Source organism: Xyrauchen texanus, chromosome 8, assembly GCF_025860055.1.
Source record: "Xyrauchen texanus isolate HMW12.3.18 chromosome 8, RBS_HiC_50CHRs, whole genome shotgun sequence".
Taxonomy (NCBI): domain Eukaryota; kingdom Metazoa; phylum Chordata; class Actinopteri; order Cypriniformes; family Catostomidae; genus Xyrauchen; species Xyrauchen texanus.
Genome location: NC_068283.1, coordinates 452,792 through 475,637, shown reverse-complemented (window position 1 = coordinate 475,637; position 22,846 = coordinate 452,792). Strand labels below are relative to the sequence as shown.

Below are 22,846 nucleotides of genomic sequence, written 5' to 3'. Positions count from 1 at the left end.
TTTCCACTGCACAGTACAACTCGACTCAACTCGACTCCACTGTGGATAGTACCTGGTAACTGACTTTTTTTAGTACTACCTTGGTCGAGGTTCCAAGCGAGCTGAACCGATACTAAATGTGATGTCAAAATCCTGCAGATCACTGATTGGTCATGGAGAATCGTCACTACCAGGCTTACTGGACTTCCGACACGCGACATCAACCAGCTAGTTTTAAAGTTAGCAACAGCGATTTCGAATTGTGAAAAAAGAAATGGCTGTGTGCAAATCCAAGCCGTGATCAATAAACGAGGTGCAGACAGTCCACTCTTTAGCGAGAGCGAATGCAACAACTGCTTTATGCAGCACAATGAGCTAGAAGCTAGCAGCTAGCGGTCGTGTTATTGTTTTGGTCAGTGTGTGTCATGTTTAAGATGATGTAACGGCAGTAGAGGTGGCGTAACTATGACGATCAGCCTATGCACTAAACTGCAGTGGAAATGCAAGCTCAGAAAAGTAAAGTGAGTCGAGTCAAACCGTAATGTGCAGTGGAAAAGTGCCATTAGACCAGATTCACATCATAATGCAATTAAAGCCGAAACCCGGGCATTTTCGCAAATTTAGAAATCCCGGCCGGACACTTTTTTAAGGTTTGAAAAAGAGGGAAAACATTTTTTCTTCAGGTTTTAAGGCATTTAATGCAAATAAAACACATCCTCACTACTATTTCAGGATTTCTTCCTCCAGTTACTTCAGCATTCAATGGTGTGGACAAAACAGCTTTCTGTGTTCTCACCAGTTGCTCTGGTTCTCATAACTGCAGTGGCCCCTGACACGTGATCTAAAGCTTATATTTCATTGGTCAGGGAAGGCAAAGAAAAAGATTATTATGGACACACTCACCGTAAATGAAAGGTTTTCATTTCAGAAAACAACATAAAGATATAGAATAATGCTACAATAATTAGGTGATTTTTGAAAAACATTCACAATCATTAAGTGCTGTATGTTTTGCACAATACTGTACAATAAAATTATCTCTGCTTTTTGTTTATCGAGGGCAGTTGACAAAAACATTTTGAGAAGTTGGCATGTCCTGTGGCACGTCTTCTATCTAAAACATTTCTAAACAGATTTTTTATTTTATTTTGAGTGTTATTATTTATGCATCTTTTATGCCCTTTTAGTGATTGAAATACTACATGAAATACTATTTGGTATTTGAAATACTGTTTAGAAAATAATTTGTTATACTGTAGGACCATTTAAAATGAACTAGTGAAGTTAAAATATGCTTAACAATGGTGACATTTTTTTAAAGAAAAGATGACCATTTACAAGACCTGTAAAACTGTCCTTCCCCTTCTGTCACTCACTCGATGTTGTGTCGATGTAGTGACACTAGGGGCCTCTCTTACCTCTATCTTTGAGAAAAGGCCAATGAGAACAGAATTTGCATGCCCCTCCCCCAGACATATGGGTATAAAAGGAGGGAAGCGTGCGTCTGTTCAGAGAGATTTTTTTCTGATTGTCGTGATTGTCCCCTTAGTGCCCCTCACCCAGAGGTTGGACACGTGGCTTACGCTTCACATACTCGCATACTCAACTACCTCGATGACTGGCTAATCTTAGCACACTCTCGACAGTTGCTCTGTGCACACATGGACCTGGTGCTCACACACCTCAGCCGTTTAGGGATTCGGGTCAACTGGGAAAAGAGCAAGCTCTCCCTGGTTCAGAGCATCTCTTTTCTCTGCATGGAGTTAGACTCAGTCTCAATGACATCTCGCCTCAAAAGCGAGCATGCTCAGTCAGTGCTGAACTGCCTGAGTACGTTCAGACTGGGCACAGAGGTTCCACTGAAACAATTTCAGAGGCTCCTGGGGCCTATGACATCCTCAGCGACGGTCGCGGCGCTCGGGTTGATGCATATGAGACTGCCAGATTTCTGCCGCTGATCCACGGCAAGCATGTGTTGATTCGCTCAGACAACACAGCGACAGTAGCATATATAAATCGCCAGGGTGGCGTTCGCTCTCGTCGCACCTCACCCGCCTTCTCCTCCTTTGGAGGCCGTTGCACACCACTCATATCTCATGACCTATGACTCACTAAGATGCAGTGTACAGTAAGTCGTTAGGGAAGCATGACCTGATCATCAGGTTCCTTAGAGGATTCCGGAGGCTGAATCCTCTTAGGCCATGCCTATTCCCCTCATGGGATCTCTCCATTGTCCTCTCGGGCCTTCGGAGAGCCCCGTTTGAGCCACTAGAATCAAGGGCATCAAACTAAAGGTCCTCTCCTTGAAGACAGCCCTCTTGATTGTGCTCCACGTAACATGGTTCAGTATTGTGGCATTTTTAGATAGGGAACCCTAGTGTCACTACATCGACACAATGTCGAGTGATTGACAGAAAGGGAACGTCTCGGTTACTATCATAAAATCCGTTCCCTGGTGGAGGGAATGTGGCATTGTGTCCCTCATGCCACAACACTGTAGTAAGCCGCTGAAGTGGCCTGGACATTACTCTCGGCTCCTCAGCTCAAAACCTGTCTGAACAGATGCACGCTTCCCTCCTTTTATACCTGTATGTCCGGGGGAGGGGCATGAAAATTCTGTTAGCCAATTCACATTGGCCTTTTCTCAAAAATAGAAATGGCTGCATTTTGAATCAACTTGAGCTTCTCAATTTGCCCATATAATCATTGAGTGGTAAAGGGGTAAATGTATTTGACTTTCTGTCTGCAAAGGAGGGGTTCAAGGATGAGACTCAAGGATGATGCTCAAGTTATGCTCCAATTTACCCCCAATGGGACTACTCAATGGATTAAGATAAAATCCTTATAGGGCAGGATCCCTTAAAAGAGTGAGGATAGAGATAAGGAGACAGAAGGATGCCGGAAGGACTGTCGCTAAAGTGAGGCAGTCAGCAGCTTATATTTACAATTGGCCAATTGAGGCTAAAATCAAGCTCCAATGTGTGGGACTTCTTAATGGATGAAAATATCTGTATAGCTCCAAATCCGAAGAGTATGAGCTTTTAAACCTAAGGCATGACTGACAATAATGACTTGAGGAAGTAGCTCCAGCATCAGTTGCATTTGGACTGAAAGGTTTCAGCGTCACCTTAGCTGGAGCACCCTCACCACTGTGCCTGCAACATGGAGCCCATAAAGCATGATAATGTGGTAGCTTGCAAATAACGCAAATGAGATGGGAGATCTCTGACCCCCCAAAAGGGGGTCATGACGCTGTCCAAAAGGCTGAGCCAACTTGACACCCGAAGTTAGGAGCTCAAGCCTACTCCAAAAGTGAGGGCACGAGCTATGAATAGACGCACAGACCTATTGCAATCGGAGGATTTAATCTTGATACCTTGAAGGCTCATACTGCATTCAAACAGGAGAACCTGCATTGTGATTCGAACGCATGAGCACACAGAGTAAATAACATGAAAGCTCCCACTGCATTCAAACAGGAGAGCCCACACTGCATCCAAAAGGAGTCTCATCCTGCATTTGAACGGGAAAGCCCAGAATGCGATCAGAAAGGGAGACCTCACACTGCATTTGAAATGGTGGAATCCACACTTAATTTAGCATGAAAGAGCCTGTGACCAATGCATGGATGCTCATGCTGCACCTAAATGAGAAAGCTCATATTGCATTCCAACGGTAGGTGGTACCAAGGAAAGAGTCCTACCGAGCTGATGTTTGCAACGGGTTCATACTCTAGATACACCCATAGATTTTAGAGATAAGAGCCAAGTGTGATTGTTTGATGTGAGAAAAGTTTGTCACTTGAGGATGCTGAAACTGAAAAGATGGACGCTGAAACTTAAAAGATGGCCCGGTCTCCAAAGGAGGCAACTGAGGTTTGTGGAATTGGACTATTCATTGTCAGAAGTGAAAGTTTGATCTCCAAGGAATCGATCATGGTTTTCGGCTTGGGGTAGGGACAAATTCTGGAAGGACTGCTGCTGGAGTTAAGTAAGCAGCAGCTAAATATACAGTATATTTTAGATCAATTGGTGGATTAGATAATCAACCTCCTGCGGAACCCTACATTAAGAACTCCCATTTCTTTCTAGAGACCGCAGGTGCAGGACATCCAGTCAGCAGTGCATTACAATAATCTTGTTTTGAGGTCACAAATGCATGTTCTCACTTTACTGCACCAGGAACAGATAACTTAGCAATATTTCAAAAGTGGAAGAATGCTTAATCATTTGAGCGTTGTATCAAAAGCACCATCAGTTATCTTAATTACAGGAATATTGATGAACAAAACAGTCCTTAAGATTACACTAAAAGAATTCTCAATTTCCTCAGTGCTAAAAAAGTTAGAGGGAACTTTGTTGACACTTGGAGTGATCAAAGGTGGTCCTTGGGCTGAAAAGTTTGAGAACCACTGCTGTGAACTTTAAAAAGTGAAAAAATTTTTAAATGGACCCTATTTACATTGCTAATAAATGTCTGGTCTTAGCACTATTTCTCAGTGCATGTTATTTTAGGGGAACACTTGCTCAGTGTTGCTGATGTGACCCCCTCAATCAGAGATTTATACTTGAACAAATTGGAAATATTCTGCCTAATGTTATACTTGATTTGTGCAATCTGGCAACCATGTATGTGAGTGTGCACGCACCCTCATATTCTAAAAAACATAGCGATTGGTATCATGATATTCTGCTCAAGGAAATGTGTGAAACAGCCACTCCATGTCGATTCATGAGGCTCTGCGAGCTGTTTAGTGCTACTAAGTCTGAGAACAAACCTTTTCAGTGATGAACTTTATTAATAGGTCACAAATATATATTTGCATCATTCACACGCAGAGGGGTAATCACTGACAAGCGAGCAAAAGCAAGCGAGAGAGGAATGTATTTTATTTGTGTAATTTGTAAAATGTTGAAGTCCGTCACACCTGTATGCAAATCTTACTCTGGCAGCAATCATTTATCATAGTCATGCAGCCCATTTTATTCAGTTGTGTACTAAATGAGATGCCAAACCATTTACGGACAAAGTATTGACGGGACCCATTGAGCGCGTAAATGACTAGGTAATGTTTTGAAATGTAAAACAAGTAAACAGGTTTGATTTGCATCAAATATTAAAAGAAGCTTTTATAATATATAATTTCCGTGAATATTTTATTTTACTATTAAAACTGACCCCTGTTAAATTGGGTCGGTTTTAATAGTGGTGGTGGCGTAGTAATAACTGGTAATCAGGAGGTTGCTGGTTTGATCCTCACAGTCACCACCATTGTGTCTTTGAGTAAGGCACTTAACTCCAGGTTGCTCCGGGGGGATTGTCCCTGTAATAAGTGCACTGTAAGTCACTTTGGATCAAAGCGTCTGCCAAATGCATACATGTAAATGTAAATTGAATAATAAATTACCATTGCAATGAAGTATAGATGTAAAATAAACATTTAATTATTATACCCCACCTTTATTCCGTTTTTCTAACAAAGGATAAAGAAGTATTATTGTAGAGCAAAACTTCAGGCAACTGCAGAATAGTCCCATCAGTCACATACTCTTTACACTTTATACACTGCATACACAAATTCTGCATCACGCATTAGAATAAGTGTACTACTTTTTTCTTGTCTTAAAAGATAGAAGAACTATGCAGATATTTTTATCTTCTATCTTCCATGTTCTACTTAGAGGCTGATGTGGCCCCTGTACCAAAATAAATGCACACCCCTGCTCAGTTGAATATGTAATCCTGTATGTTGGCAAAACAGACTTCCTTGAATTCCAGCGAACACACATAAATCCTGCATCAAAACTAATATACATGCATGATCATGTCAGAATGTCCTAATTTGCGTGCGCAGCATTTTGCTGTCATTTTCAGCAACAGATCATGCTCAAGGGCATCCTAAAATATCGATACTTCCAATACTGATGTTGTATCAAAAATATCAATCAATTAAATGATCGGTATTGGTATCGCTATCGACGACATTGGACTTGAAATTATTGGTATCGTATCGAAAAGAAAATAAGTGGTATCCCTATCATGCATAGAAAAAACTACGCAATAAATGGTTTAACGTTTTAAAATATTTTCTTTTGATTAATTGGTAGCATTTAAACATGATTTCATATTTAAAGACAAGTGTGTAATTACAATACATCTCCACTTTATACAGACTATTATCCAGGCTCAGACTATTATACAGACCACTATTTTCAGAAGCACCCGCTGTGATTTTGATCTTTGCACTGAATTTTACATATTTAGGGTAAAATATATGTATAAATGCACAATCCAATTAAAATCGCGATATGTCCTAATGTGATGATTAAACTAGATAAGGCTGAGGTTTAATTAAACAAATAGCATATACAGTCTTGCTGAGCTACGTGTTTCAACAGTAAGTGAATGTGAGAAGCCACAACTGCATCATTAACATCACATCACTGTGTATTAACAACATAGGCCAGACCACTTTATTTGCACGTAGCTTATGCAGACTGTATATTTATATCATTATATCATAGCCTTTAGCAGTTTAATAAGCACATTAGCCCATCTAGCAAACGGCATTACATTATATTTATACATTATATCTCACAAGCAAGAGTTTCAATAGTGCTTTCATTAAAACTGTGATGCTCCACCGTGCAGCACTGTATTTGACTAACAATATATATATATATATATATATATATATATATATATATATATATAACTAAATATAAATAAATTCCAATGTAGTGTTTTTGATTGTGCTGTGAAGATCAGCATAGATGCTTTATAAAAACAATGCAATGACATGTTGAAAAGTAATTGTTCTGTACTCATTTGATAATAATTCTATAAATTAATTTGATTGGGCAGTTGTCTTTTAATGATAACATTTTATAACATTTGAAAACCTGGAATTCAGTGGAAATAAAATGGAAAAGGAAAAAATAAAACCGATTTCATAAGGCCCTAAGAATCTTGTCAAAAGCAAGAGTGAGATGAACAGCCGAACTGTACTAAATTTATTTTAATTTTTACACATTTGGGTCAGGTACGGAAATGAGCTAAATTACGATATTGTACCGTGGTACATTTTTAGGAACAGTAGACTATGCAAGCCTGTCTGGTTCACAAAACCAGTCTGACTGATCCAGTTGCATCTATTCTCAAGTTAAACGCTCACTGGAGGAGAAGATTATCAGTGAATAATGCCTTAAATTTCATTATGTTTTTCACACAAATAATAAATCAATCATGTCCACACCACTATGTGTCAGTATAGGTCAAAGAAGACTGCCAGCATAAAACAGACAACATAACGAATCGGTTACTAACGTAACCTCGGTTCTCTCTAGATGAGGGAACGAGTATTGCGTAAGCTAGCTTACGCTACGGGAAAGATTCATCTTTTCTGAGATATTGAAGCCAAAAAATTATCCTTAATTTTGTATCCATTGTCAACGCAGTGTGGCAGCTGCAGACCTTGAGCGGGCTAGCTAGCGAGCTCATAGGTTGCTCTGCGGCAACTGCTGCAGCCTATAGACGAGCTTGGGCGAACTCGCATCCAATGAGAGGCGTCCGCGCGCTCACTGCATCAAAGCCCGCCAAAATGGGTGTGACTAGAGTGCATATAAGCGTAGTTCGTAGGCTGGAACCCTGGTTTTCATTGAATGAAGCGAAAAATCGCTTGTGGCGCGAGCACGGCCGGTTACGCAATACTCGTTCCCTCATCTAGAGAGAACCGAGGTTACGTTAGTAACCGATTCGTTCTCTTACGAGAGGTTCTCTCGTATTGTGTAAGCTAGCTTACGCTACGGGAACCCTTTGTCAACGCCGTGCGCGCCAAGCATCCACTGCATGAGCCCCAGGGAATTAAGGGGGACCCGGGGGAGCCCTTGTGAGTGGGGAATTAATATTTGGCCAGCAAGAGTGCGGGCCAGTGTGTGTGTGTAGTACATAAGCACATAGACAAAGCAGCGGTGCCGGTCTGTGTGGAAGGTGTCCCATTAATGCAGCTCACCAGGGGAGCTGTAGCGTATTAAACCGCTAGCAATTTAGCCTGCAGAGCGGGTACTTCCAGATTGTAAAATCTGACAAAGGTGGAGGGGGAAGCCCAGCCCGCTGCCACACATATGTCGTGAATGGAAATCCCGCTGGACCATGCCCACGAGGAGGCCATGCCTCTAGTGGAGTGAGCCCTAATGCCTAGCGGGCATGGTAGGTCTTTTGACGCCGCACGCGGCAGCAATAGCGTCCACTATCCATCTGGACAGTGTCTGTTTCGAGGCGGCGAGACCTTTGGTGCGCCCTCCAAACGAAACGAAAAGCTGCTCAGAGCGTCTGAAAGATGTGGAGCGCGCAGTATACAATCTCAGTGCTCTGACTGGGCAAAGGAGATTGGCGTTGCGTTCGCTATCAGATGCTGGTAGCGCCGACAAGGAAATGATCTGTGCTCTGAAAGGAGTACCGATCACCTTGGGGACATAGCCGTGTCTAGGCTTTAAAATTACCTTGGAGTCACTTGGTCCAAACTCAAGACACGCAGCGCTAACAGACAGCGCATGAAGATCTCCCACCCGTTTAACTGATGATAGGGCAGTTAGAAAAACGGTTTTAAGTGAGAGGTGTTTCACATCCACGGATTGAAGCGGTTCGAAGGGAGGGGCTTTCATAGCTTCGAGAACTATAGAAAGATCCCAGATAGGAACCGATAGGGGGCGCGGAGGGTTCATCCTTCTAGCTCCCCTGAGGAAGCGGATGACCAGCTCGTTTTTACCCTGTGACTGGCCGTGCAGGGGTTCAGCGAATGCCGCGACGGCCGCCACGTACACTTTGAGCGTGGATGGGGATCTGCCCTTATCCAGCAGCTCTTGTAAAAACACAACCAGCGGCGATACCCCACATGTCCGTGAGTCCAGGTCTCTGTCGGTGCACCATTTTGAAAACACAGACCATTTTGACGCATAGAGTCTTCTCGTGGAGGGGGCTCTAGCGTGTATGATGGTGTTTATTACTCCTTCTGGCAAAGCGACGGGTAGTCGTTGATCACCCACGCGTGTAGCGCCCAGCGCTCTGGGTGGGGATGCCAGATCGTGCTGCGAGCTTGCGAGAGGAGATCTGCTCTCACTGGGATGGGCCACGGGGCTGTCAGTGACAGCTGCGTAAGCTCCGGGAACCATGTTTGATTCTCCCAGCGCGGGGCTATGAGGAGCACCGAGTGGCGCGTTTCCCTGATCCTCTGCATTACCTGTGGCAATAGCGAGACGGGAGGGAAGGCGTAAAGCGGGTGGTTGGGCCAGTCCTGGGCCAGTGCGTCCTCGCTTTTCGAGAAAAATACTGGGCAGTGAGAGTTCTCTTCTGACGCAAAGAGGTCTATCTCTGCTCTGCCGAATATGCGCCATAACGTCTGGACTGTTTGAGCGTGCAGGGACCATTCCCCTGGGGGAATATTGTCTCTGGACAGTCTGTCTGGGCCGTCGTTCAGGTGGCCTGGCACGTGCGTCGCCCTCAGCGAGCGCAGGTGGCACTGGGACCAACTCAGTATGCGTTTCGTCAGATGGAAGAGGTTCCTGGATCTGACACCGCCCTGACGGTTTAGATAGGATACCACGGATCTGTTGTCCGAACGGACCAGGACGTGGTGACCCTGAATGACCGGGAGGAAGCGCACGAGTGCGTACTCGACCGCTATCATTTCCAGACAATTTATGTGAAGGAGCTTTTCCTGAACTGACCATAGGCCAAAAACCGGAGAGCCCTCGCAGACTGCGCCCCAACCCGTGTTGGACGCGTCTGTCGAAATGACTTTTCGGCGAGATACAGCTCCCATCGTCACTCCCCGCTGGTACCATTCGGCCACTGTCCAGGGCTGCAGAGCTGAGATACAGGTCTGAGTCACTCTGATCGGCTGGCGGCCTGTGGCCCAAGCCCGGCAAGACGCGCGGGTGTTTAGCCAATGCTGAAGCGGGCGCATGCGCAGTAAACCCAGCTGAAGTACTGCTGCGGCTGAGGCCATGTAACCTAGCACTCTCTGAAATTTTTTCAGAGGTGTGAGGCTGTTCATCTGAAAGGACGCGGCTAGTCGCTGAACATGGCACGCGCGCTGTGTAGCTAAGCGAGCCGTCATTGCCACTGAGTCTAGTTCTATTCCAAGGAAGGAAATTGCCTGACTGGGCTGTAGTGAGCTCTTGGTCCAATTGACTGCAAGGCCAAAACTGTTCAGATGACTGAGGAGAACTGTCCTTTGAGACAGGAACACCGTATGTGATTGTGCCAAAATCAGCCAATCGTCCAAATAGTTCAGAATTCACAAACCCTGACTCCGCAGGGGTGCGAGCGCTGCGTCCATGCACTTTGTGAAAGTACGGGGTGCTAAGGACAGGCCAAACGGAAGGACGGTGTATTGATAAACCTGGCCGTCGAAGGCGAATCTCAAGAATGGCCTGTGACGGGGATTTATCTGAATTTAAAGTATAGAGAAATAAACCAGTCCCCCTGGCGCACATGCGCTAGGAGTTTGCTGGTTGTAAGCATTTTGAACGGTCTTTTTGCAAGCGCTTTGTTCAAAACCCTGAGATCTAATATTGGTCTGAGGCCGCCGTCTTTCTTGGGGACAAGAAAATAACGGCTGTAAAAACCCGACTCGCTCAGAGGCGGCGGCACTCTCTCTATGGCCCTTTTGCACAGAAGGTTTGCTATTTCTGAACGAAGCATGCATGCTGCTTCCGTGTTCACAGTAGTTTCGAGCCGCGCTCTGAAGCGAGGAGGACGGCGATCGAACTGGAGCAAATAGCCCTGTTTTATTGTGCTTAACACCCATTCGGATATCCCTGGAATATCTTCCCACGCTTTGAAGCGTAATGTTGATGCGGAGAGGTGTTTGCTGGCCGTGTGACAGAGCGGGCAGAGGAGGGGCGCGCACACGGGCTCGTGGGCGCGTTTATTAACTCTAACACTCGAGCGGTTCGTAACCGCTTTATGTGAGTGTGCTCTGATAGGGACACGGGATGTGTAATGCTTGTGTGTAGGGGTGAACACTGGGTTGTGGGCACATTTTCTACACATAGGGCATGTTTGCTCTTTACAAGATTTCTTTGGGTCGCCGTGAAATCGCCGTTTGAGCGCAGGCAAGCGGGTGTTAACACCGGCTTGTTGGCTGCTGAATCTACCACTGTAGTAGCCTGAGAGAAGGGGACTGACAGGGGCGAAGCTTTGACGGTGGTCCGCCGCGGCGGACTGATCCGTCGCTTTGTCAACAAAGCTAGGAGGACTTCGGTTGTTCAGGTTTCAGCGCGATTCTAGGCCGGGCCCGTGGGCGGCGGTCTCGCGGCGGCTGTCTGAGCGCTGATCGAGGGCGGCCGCCTGTCGACGCTGAGAAGTCTGGCTTTGCTGAGCTGGGCGCTGTGAAGAGGCTCGTGCAGGAGGCTCACGTGGGCGGCCTGCAGAGGAGTTAGCGCGACGAGGCAGAAAGAGATTCATGGCTTGTGTGGCTTTCTGGACCTCTGAAAACCGGTCAATGATACCACTCACTGCGGAGCCGAAGAGACCGGATGGAGAGAGCGGTGCGTTGAGGAACGTAGAGCGCTCTGCTTCTCCCATGTCGGCTAGCGTTAGCCACAGATGTCTTTCGGTCACAGTCAGCGCGGCCATGCACTTCCCTATAGCTTGGGCTGCAGCTTTGGTAGCGCGGAGGGTGAGGTCCGTCGCACTTCTTATGTCTGCAACCGCCTCTGGATGCCTGCTTTCCTCATCCCACTCCCGTAGAAGGTCCGCTTGGAGGATCTGTAAAACGGCCATAGAGTGCAGAGCAGATGCAGCTTGGCCGGCGGCGGAATAGGCGTGGCCAACACAGGCGGAAGTTGTTCTGCAGGCCTTAGACGGGAGCACTGGTTTAGACCGCCATCTCCCGGAGGGTGGGCAAAGGTGTGCTGCTACCGCATCCTCGACCGGAGGGATGGAAGCGTAGCCATTCTCGGTGGTGCCGTCCACCGAAGCAAGAGAGGTGGAGATGTGGGATCGGACCCTGGCTGAGAAAGGCGCGTTCCAAGATTTGGAAAGCTCGGCGTGGAGTTCCGGCAGGAAGGGAGCAGCCCGGGTAGCGGGTGCTGTGCGGCGGCGGCTCTGAAGAAAGCAGCTGTCGAGTCTGTTGGGTGCCTGCTCAGGGGGCGGTGACCACTCGAGCCCGAGGCGGTCGACGGCCTGTGTGAGGAGGCGTGTTAGTTCCCCTTCGACTCCGGCGTGGGTCCTGCTGGATTCCTGGGCCGAGGAGGAGGCGTGTGAGCCTGACCACTCCTCGTTGTCCGAAGCCATGATGGAACATCTTCGTCCGAGATGGCAGCAGAGCAGCCGCTCGGTGGCAACTGCGCGTCCCGGGTGGGCGGGGAGGGTGAAGGTGATGCTCGAGGAATGGGCTCCGGCGAGGCAATCGCTTCTACCACTGGTTCCGGCAGCCTTTGAGAGCGGCGCTTTTTCTGCGCGGCTGAATAGAAGGCGGCGCGGCGGCTTCGGTCCTGAGCGCTTCGAGTCGAGCCCGCAGGGTCGACATCGGCAGCTCCTCACAGAGATCGCATCCGCCTTCAGCGAGGGCGAGCTCTGCATGCCCCAGTCCCAGGCAGAGAGCGCAGATGATGTGGCGGTCTCCGGTGCTGAAAGGGGCGCGGCATGAGGCGCAAGTGGAGCGAGGCATCTTTAAAAAGACGCTCGTACTCTTTTGTGAAGTTCTTAAGCACTAGCTTGCTTTAAAAAGGATACGTCGCCGGATGGCGTAGCTCGCAGGACGGCTGAAGGTGGCGAAGACGGCCGGCTTCTTCGAGCGCTGTCCACGCTTGCTTGATGCCCCTCGAATGGCGACGCGGCTTCTGGGTCAGAGATGCGAAGAGCTTCGCTGAAGAGATGAAAATCAGGGTTCCAGCCTACGAACTACGCTTATATGCACTCTAGTCACGCCCATTTTGGCGGGCTTTGATGCAGTGAGCGTGCGGACGCCTCTCATTGGATGCGAGTTCGCCCAAGCTCGTCTATAGGCTGCAGCAGTTGCCGCAGAGCAACCTATGAGCTCGCTAGCTAGCCCGCTCAAGGCCTGCATCTGCCGCACTGCGTTGACAATGGATACAAAATTAAGGATAATTTTTTGGCTTCAATATCTCAGAAAAGATGAATCTTTCCCGTAGCGTAAGCTAGCTTACGCAATACGAGAGAACCTCTCGTAAGAGAACTGATCATAAGTCAACCTGCTGATAAAGATTGTTGCTTATTATGCAAAAGGTGTTAATGTGAGGACTTAATTAACTTTTATTCTTTTTCCTGGGATCTGTACACAGGTCAAGTTATCCATTAATCCTTTCAGCGCTACTATGACCCTGATCCTTCCCAGTGTACTGATAATGCTGGCCGACCTGGTGAGCTTTGCTTTGCCTGTTTATGGAGGAGAACGCAACAACCTGAAGGTCACATTGGTCCTGAGCTTAACCATGTTCCTCCTCATCCTCAACGACCGTCTTCCCAGTGGTGGAAGGTGTAGCCCTCTCCTTCGTAAGAGAAATTGCAAAACAAAGGACCTGCATTTTTCTCAGTGTCATGCTGGGCTTCAGTTAACATTGATTAAGCATTGATTAGACAATACAAAAAGTGTCTAGAAGTGAATATATTGCTTGTTTTTATTCCCATATCATTAAACATAAGACTACATTCGACAGCAATCCATTTTTCAATTGAGTTCATCAATCTGTCCTGTTCTCACAGAACACATTCTTGCATTTTTTTAATACTGGTCTATATGCTTCTATACGCTTTTGTAGTGTTTCTCATTTTGTTGTTGTTGTTGTTTTTTCATAAACCTTGCATTTTAGGACACAGTGTCAAGTTAAAGGTAGTTGTAACTTTGATAATCCTATCTCGATATCCCCACATTCTATTGTACGTCATCCAGCTTTCAAGAACACGTTTTATTTTATTGATTGCACTAAATCAGCACATTAAATCGAAAGCCCTAATAAATACAATTGATTAATCCTCTAGAATACTCCACAGCACAAGTAAATGACATGTAACTCTGGTTTTTGCTCCAAAGATTATCACTTCTGCTTCTGTCTGGTCTCTTTGGTCTTGAGTATGGTGGCTTCCATAGTGCTAACACGCCTGGCTTTAGAAGACAACATCATGTTTTGTAGACACTCGAAGAGCACCAAAAAAAAGCATTGCAGAATGGATCAGGTAGAAGGTAAGAGAAGACTTCAAACACAAGGGCTTATTCACTTAAAGAGACAGTTTACCTAAAAATCTAATTTGTCATCACTTTCTTTCATCTGTGGTCACAAAAGGAGATGTTCCCTTTACAAAAAGCTTCACTATAATGCTGCGCTGCTAAGCGCTATGGGGAACAATCCTAGTTGTGACTGAGCTGTGAATAATGTGTGTAACACGTCAATGAACATTGACCGGAATTTATATCCTCGGCTGATGTAATCATTAGATGCACCTGAGGCCAGGCTATAAATGGATGCGTCACCAGGTGTCGTCAGATACTCTTTTTTCAGAGCGATTCTGTGGCTGTGTGTGTTTCACAAACCCTGTCAAAACTTTATTTCCTCTGTTAGGAGTTAGAATTTGTTAGGCAGTGTGTAGTGAACCTTTTCTCTTCCTTTTAGTAAATATTATATATATATATATATTTTTAAAAAAAAGAAAAGAAAAAAAAGAGAGAATGACTGAAAGCCGCAAACGATGCGTGTTCCCCTGTTCTCGCTCTATAGCTGAAGAGAACAGCATCAGTTTTTGCTCTGTTTGTTTGGGGGAATAGCACGCTGCTCTCGCGTTGCAGCAGGGCGGGTGCGAGCACTGCGATTTGCTTTCAGGCAAAGTGCTTCGCGCTCGCCTCGCTTGCTTCCGGGAGTCAGCACTCACAAAAAAAAAAAAAAAGATTGTTCGTGGGGCTCTTGCATAGATTTGGCTGAGGAGTAAGAGACGGGTTTATCCCTTTCTCTCGCTCTCTCCCCAAACCCAGCTGGTCCTTCACATGATCTCGAAGTGTGTTCCGACGCTTCTTCGGATCATGAGGAGGATTGCGATTCTCTTCCCGCCACAAGCTTTCCGTCCGCGATAAAAAATCTATGGAGGAATTGTTCGATGTTGTTACTCGTGCGGTTGCCAGACACCAGTTGGACTGGCCAGGTGGAAAAGAGACCCCCAAACCCTCCAAATTAGGGGATAGATTTTATCTTCCAGTCTAAGAAAGAGACTGAGTCATGAGTCCCTTCCCTTCTTTGATAACCTCCATGAAGAGCTTTCTCGCTCATGGAGGAACCCCTAAAAAATATTTTTGAAAAAATTCTTCCCGTATTCACATACCCTCGACGTCATTATAATTTCTATCGTGGGTGCTGAGGCACGGGGGTATTCAGTGATGCCGCCGGTCGGAGAGACGCTTGCGGGCTATCTCTCTCTGGGCTCGGCATCGTCACTTAAGAAGCTCTCTCTCCCCTCAAAGCCTTGTAGGACAACCTCCACTTTAGTGGGAAGGGCTTATCAAGCAGCAGGTCAGGCTGGTGCTGCTCTGCACACTATGCTGTTTTACAGACATACCAGGCTGACCTCCTGGACGACCTGAGTGTGGGTTCTGCGCTTGAATGAGCAAGCCTCAGACCCACCTCGGTCCTGTCTGAAGGGAGGCTCAAAAGCAAAGCATGGGGAGTCGTGCTCCTCTTCCCATGGATTGGGGACAGTCTCGCCGCCCTCGCCAGCCCCCAAAGCAAGATCTCAGGACTATAATTTCTAGTAAGAGAAAACCCTGATGGTCTTGCGCTTAGACTAGGGGGTAGCTCCCCTCGGGACGGGGCGCGTGCTTCACTTCAACCCTCCCGGTACCCCCTCGAAGCCCCTCCATTCCCGCCACCTCTTGGTGTTTTGGGTTGCAGAGGCTTCCGTCAAAATTGGGTGTTTTTGCTGTTCCTGCATTTTATTCAGGACGTGAAACACTAGACAACCCCTCAACAGGAAGTGTTAAAATCTAATACCCATCTCAGAGATCCTGGCATTGTGGAAACTTCTGCTAGATATATTCTTTTCTGTGGGTCTTATAAGGGCATCAGGATTTAATTCACTCGCCGCTTTTCCATGTTTCAACGGCGTGTTATCACTACTGTAAACCGGATTTCTTTTTTATGTAAAAACAAACACCTCAATCTCCTGGTTAAATGGGCCATGGTATGTGTTCCCCTTCCAGAGAGAGAGTTAGGTTATTACACTAAATACGTCCCGTTTCCCATGGAGGGTGAGGGGTGGCGTCTGGCTTAGATCTTAAAGCTTGAACTGCCTGTGGGTGTTTAAGTCCTAGATGATGCCTATCAAGACGGTCCTGTCTCAAGCCCTACAACTCGTTTGGCTGGTCACCATCGATCTTATGACACACTTCTATACTTCATTTAGAAGTTCTGCAACAACATGGAAAGTTCCTGAGGTTTGCTTCTGGGAGCGAAGTCTTACAGTTTCAGGTTCTTTCACTCTGCCTAGCCCTTTTTACCCGCACATTCACAATGCATGATGTAGCACTGGCTCCTTGCGACTCCGGGGCATCTGAATTATGTAGACGACTGGCTGATCCTAGCGCAGTCCAGGAACTGGCAGTTCAGCACAGGGACATCGTCTTAGCTCATCTGTTTCTCTGGGGTTGAGGCTCAACGCCAAGAAAAGCGTCCTCTCTCCAACTCAGAACACTGTCTATCGGGGCATCCTATGGAGTTCAATCACAATGCGGGCACAACTGTCTCCCGCTGAGCAAAGTCAGGCTAGGTCAAGGTTGCACTGTTATCAGTATCAATGATTTCCAGGTCTCAGGGCGACCACGTCCTTGGTGATCCCTCTGGACCTTCTGCTCATGAGACCATTTTTCAAAACCCCTAGGCTAATAAGGGTTATGCACCTCAGGCTTCGTTCCCTTTCTATATGGTTCAGACCCCGGTTTTCTGCCTTGGGTCCCACTCTAGGTGCGTCTTGTTGTCGCAGGCTGCTAACGACAGACACCTCCCTGACGGGCGGGGTAGCGGCCTTAAGTGGTCGTCCAGCTTAAGGGGATAGGAGGGTCGTCAGCTCGGTTGTCACAGTCACTGTCTCGGGTTGATGGCTGTATTTCTGGCCCTGAAATACCTCCTCCTGAGGCTGCCATGTCTTGGTGCGGGTGGACAATACAGCGGTAGCCTCTTACATAAATAATCAATGAGACCCACGTTTTTGTCAGCTGTATTTCTGACGCGTCGGTCACTCAGGTCAGTTATATCCCTTGATGCCCGTATGTGGAAGCAGATTTACTGTCCAGACAGAAAATACCAACAGGGGAGTTAAGAACTCCACCCTAAGGTAGTAGTTGCCCAGAGTTCGCCAGCAAGGGTTTTTGCCTCTTACTGATAGCACCGCACTGGCCGAACAGGGCTTGGTTCTCGGAACTAATCTCTTCCCTCGATGGCTCGCCTTGGGCGATTCCGAACAGGAAGGATCTTCTATCTCAGGCACAGGGCAATATTTCATCCCTGCCCCGAATTGTGGAATCTTTCATGTTTGGCCCCAAAGGGTACCAACTGAGGGACACAGGGCTTTCTCCTGAGGTTATCGAGACCTTTTTAAATGCCAGGCTTTTTCCACTTGGAACAAGTTTGGGAGAGATCTTGGGGCAGAAGAGGATCTCTTCGCCTCTATGAATAGCGCAATGTCTCCTCTACTTCTCTCTGAAATCACCCAGCCCCCTTGGGTCTGGACGTTAAGACACATACATGACCCAGAATGCGTCTGTATGCGTTTCTTTCCCTGGTTTCTCTGCTCCCGGGAGTCTTGGCAATGTTCACCAGCAAGGGTCTTGCCTCCTTTTAATGGCGCTGCGCTGGCCGAACAGGATATGTTTCTCGGAGTTAATACCTCTCCTCGATGGCTTGCCTTTGGTGATTCCGAACAGGGAGGACCTTCTCATCCTTGGCCCGAATTGTGAAACCTTTCATGTCTGGCCCCTAAGGGTACCAAATGAGGTTCACAGGGTTTTATCTTGAGGTTATCGAGACCATTTCAAGTTCTAGGGCTCCCTCCACTTGGAACAGATCTGGGTAGATTTTTCAGGGCAGAAGAGAACCTCTTCGTCTCTGTTGATAACACAATGTCTCCTCTACTTCTCCCCGAGTTGCCCAGCCCCCCTCTTGGGTTTGACACGGCTTGGTGGGCGGGGTGCCCTCTAAGAGGCATCCTCATTATTGCCCGGGCCTATGAGGTGTGCGGTCAAGCACTCTACCAGAGGGCTCTCCACCTCTAAAACCATGGCTAGAGGTCTCCCTCTGCAGCAAGTTTGTGATGCGGCAGGTTGTCCTATCCGCACGCATTCATTAGATTTTTATAGTTTGGATGTTCTACCACTCCGGGCTCTTATGCCCTTGAGACGACATCTCAAGCTCATGTCTGGACAAGTTTGTGATGCGGCAGGCTGGTCCTCTCCGCTCACATTCATCAGTTTTTATGACAAGTTTGTGTTGCGATAGGGTTCCTCTTCGCACACATTCATCGAACTTTATGGGTTAGATGCTTTGCTACTCCGGACTCTTATGTCCTTGAGTTGACATCTCAGCTCATGCCTGAACAAGTTCGTGATGCGGCAGGCTGGTCCTCTCCACTCACATTCATCAGTTTTTATGACAAGTTTGTGTTGCGATAGGGTTCTCTTCGCACACATTCATCGAACTTTATGGGTTAGATGTTCTGCATTCCAGGCTCTTATGCCCTTGAGTCGACATCTCCGCTCATGCCTGAACAAGTTTGTGATGCGGCAGGCTGGTCCTCTCCGCACACATTCATCAAAATTTTATGGTTTAGATGTTTATGCTACTCTGGGCTCTTATGCCCTTGAATCAACATCTGAAGCTTGTGTCTGAGACCTCTCGCATTTTTGTGAGTACACTGCACAACCGTAGGGGTCGGCGGCGTGGGTATTGTGTATCATAGTGAAGCTTTTTGTAAAGGGAACATCTCGGGATGCATGTGTAAACCTTGTTCCCTGAAAAAAGCGGAACGAGATTCTGTGCTTCTTTGCCGCACTGGGACGTCCCAGGACTGCTCTTCAAAAAGAAGTATCTGACGACACCTGGTGACGCATCCATTTATAGCCTGGCCTCAGGTGCATCTAATGATTACATCAGCCGAGGCTATAAATTCCGGTCAATGTTCATTGACGTGTTACACACATTATTCACAGCTCGGTCACAACTAGGATTGTTCCCCATAGCGCTTAGCAGCGCAGCATCTCGTTCTGCTTTTTTCAGAGAACAAGTTTTACACATGTAACCCAAGACGTTTGGCAGAATGACCACCTCAGTTACTGTTCACTTCCATTACATCTTTCTTCCATACAATGAAAGTGAATGGTGACCTGTTTTGTGAATGGAATGGTGAATGGAAGTTACTCCAAAAAATTTTATGTACTACAAATTTCTATTAATATAATCATAATCAGGTTACTGACTTTACGGATTATCTAATAAAAAAATGTTTCTAAAACTCATTCCATAGAATAGTTTGTTTTTACCCTCAACAAATTCAAACTAATGTCTTTATTTCCACCTTGTTCTTTAATTCGGGAGGGGTCGCGTGCACTTCACCTGTCACGGAACACAAACAGATGTACATATTAACGTCATTTTTGTTTTAAATGTGTTCTACATATACAATATATTTCAGAAATATGTGTAACCCAAGTAATTCAAAGTTATTAACTTAATTCAAAGTCATTAAATTTGATTCATCTGAATCTGAGTACTAAAACATAACAGATTACACCCAACACTGATTGTGACTGGGGGAACTATCTCTTTAAGGCTTAGTGCTGACTTGGTGTGTTATGTAATTTGTATGTTATGGTCAAGTAATGAAGCAAACAAACAAAAACAAAAAATTGAAGCTCCATTAGATTAACATGAAAAATAAAGATGTGGTCTTCATTAACAGAGATTGATGCGATTGCAACAACCAAGTCTGATGATCTGGCTTCAGAGACGGCTTCACTCCAGAAAATAGTGAACTTTTTGGAGAACATTGATTATAAAGAGGAAGTGACAGATAGCAATGAGGATTTTGCAGAACGCATGGACAAAATCTGTTTTTGGTTTTTTTTCTTAATGTACATAATTTACTTCATAAGTCTTTGTATTATCACCAGAACAGAGATTTGTAAAGCCCAAAAGACAATTCCCTGGGATAATGACAATTCTTTCGATCATGGATATTGGTATTTTTATAATGACACAGAAACTTATTACTATTTTTATTAATTAATACAAACAATACTATGGTTTGATTTATATAAATTTTTCATCACCAATCATCATGTATCCATTTCTGTATGTTTTCTGTGAAACAGATTTTGATTTGTTGTATTGTCTAGTGTAATAACTTTATTACGTAGGGTAGATTTTTCAAAGGTATAAAGAACTGTAAACATCTATTTATGCATTTATTGGAATACTTGCAACGACTGTGTGAAAATGGTGATATCAAACAGTTATGCCATACAATTAACACTTATATAAATAATAGCTAACAATAAATACAAAAGCAGCAGTTTTTACAGATATAATAATCATGTACTGTATACAGTGTTCATTTTGTATAAATTGAAATATTGAACTCAGTCATAGAGCTGTTTTATCTCTGTGTTATTCTTTTCTCATTTGTTTGTGTACAAATTCTTTACATTTAATTACAATTAACAAAATCTAAAAATTAACTTCATAAAAAATAAATAAATCACTTTCTGTCTTCTAAGGGTCTCCATGCCACACTTTTTAAGATACATTTACTCTCTGCAAATTAAGCTGGAAAATGAGAAAGAATTTGGTAACACTTCACAATAAGGTTGTATTAGTAAACATGAACTAAAAATGAACAATACTTTTTCAGCACTTATTGATCTTGGTTCATGTTTAAAGTGATATATGTTGGTAACACTTTACAATAAGGTTTCATTTGTTAACATTAGTTAACATGAAGAAAGGGTTAATCCACAGCATTGTGGATTAACCCTTTTTAATGCACAGTGTGCATTAAATTATTTTATTGCGCAATGTGGAGGTGAAGAACCACGCGAAGCGGAGGTGCATTTTAATCGTTTAACCTCTTAATGATGGGTGGGTCAAAAATAAACACGAGTATTTATTTATATTTAATTTGTTTAATGCATGTTGACACTGTGAAATGGTAAACTAATATTAACATCTAATATATCATTTGAAAGATCTGGGTCTCAATATTTGATATTTTAAAGCAATTTTGATGATCGCAAAGTTACAACAATACGATTTTATTAAATGTATCAAGAGTGATAATCAAAACATGGAAAATGAAACTGGAATTTCTGACCTTTATTGTCTTACAGCCAAACACAGATTCGGTATGCTTCTCATTGCAAGAGCCCAATAAATAATATCCATTAGAGATTTTAGTCCAAAAATGTATAAATATGAAGAAATATTGATCAATCTGTCTTTGTTCAGGTTTGACATTTTCAACACGTTATCATTCATGTCCATTCTCTGCAAAATCTTGCACTCAGTGTAGTGTTTTATTAGCAAAACACTCAAATATGATATTTGGGAGAGTCTTGCAAACAAAATGAGCCCTCCCTCAAAATATTCTGTGCAGTTGTGATTGGGTAGTCACTCAAAATAAGCAAACAGGACAGTTGACAGGAGTGACGTAAAGATTTGCATCATCCATATTTGTCTCTGATTAAAGCCGGCCAATGAAAAGCTAGATAATTTTTGACAGAGAGGTAGTGTAGATAATGAAAAGATGAAAACAACGATATGAGGGTTGTATATATCCCTGATTCATGAAGAGTGGAAAATTGTGGACTGTGCTTTCCAAGAACTTGGCTTTTGGACCTGAATCTGATCCAGTAACCATCACTGAGGATATGGAGAACACACGCAACTGACTGCATTTTTTCATCAAACCACCTGTTCAACTACACATCCAGGGGGCTTGGACATGTCATTCAAGCCGAGATGAGCCACCCTCCCCGGCTTCACTCACCGTGAGTTAGACCCTGGAGCACACATGCTCCCAAAGCATTGTCTTTTTTTTCACTGCTTTTTCTTTGCCATTCAACCAGGGGCATTAGCCTCTGCCTCAAGATGAGAGGCGCCATCCTCCTCGGCTTCAGTCACCATTACCAAGGGCCTGGAGGAATCGCTCCTCCCGACTGCATTTTCATTTAAACCCCCTGTTCAACTGTACATCCAGGGGGCTCAGACAAGTCATTCAAGCCGAGATGAGCCACCCTCCCCGGCTTCACTCACCGGGAGTTAGACCCTGGAGCTCACTCGCTCCCAATGCATTGACCTTTTTTCCACAGCTTTTTTTTGCTATTCACCCAGGGCCTTTAGCCTCTGCCTCAAGCTGAGAGGCGCCACCCTCCTCGGCTTCAGTCACCATCTCCAAGGGCCTAGAGGAACCACTCCTCCCGACTGCATTTTCACTCAAACTGCACATCCAGGGGGCTCAGGCATGCCATTCAACCCGAGGGGAGCCAACATCCAGGGGGCTCTTGCATGTCATTGCTCTTGCATGTCTCTCTCCGTGAGTTAGATCCCAGAGCACATGCACTGCCAAAGCATTGATTTTTTTTTACTGCTTTTCGTTCAATTTGCATTGGAAGCAGGTGTGCTCCAGGCTTCACTGACGGTGATCGAAGCCGAGGAGAGTGACTCTTTCTGGCTTGAGGCAGTGGGTAAAGACCTTGGTTGAACAGCAGAGCAAAAGCTCTGAGAAATTATTGTCAATTTGCATTTGTATGGTTGTATGGGGATAAATGAACAGAAGCATCTTTATTGTATCTTTAAGTATTTTATAAATA

The 22,846-nt window shown here is 45.2% G+C and overlaps 1 protein-coding gene across 1 annotated transcript in view; it reads left to right on the top strand.

Moving 5' to 3' along the window:
- Positions 1-20,568, top strand: part of LOC127647470 (5-hydroxytryptamine receptor 3A-like) — a 32,663-nt gene extending 12,095 nt beyond the window's left edge. The window contains exons 8-10 of the mRNA XM_052131735.1: positions 13,290-13,500; positions 14,039-14,188; positions 19,939-20,568. Of these exons, the coding sequence (XP_051987695.1) occupies positions 13,290-13,500; positions 14,039-14,188; positions 19,939-20,261 (684 nt within the window). The 3' untranslated portion in view covers positions 20,262-20,568. The remainder of the gene's footprint in view (positions 1-13,289; positions 13,501-14,038; positions 14,189-19,938) is intronic.
- The last annotated feature ends 2,278 nt before the right edge of the window (positions 20,569-22,846 follow it).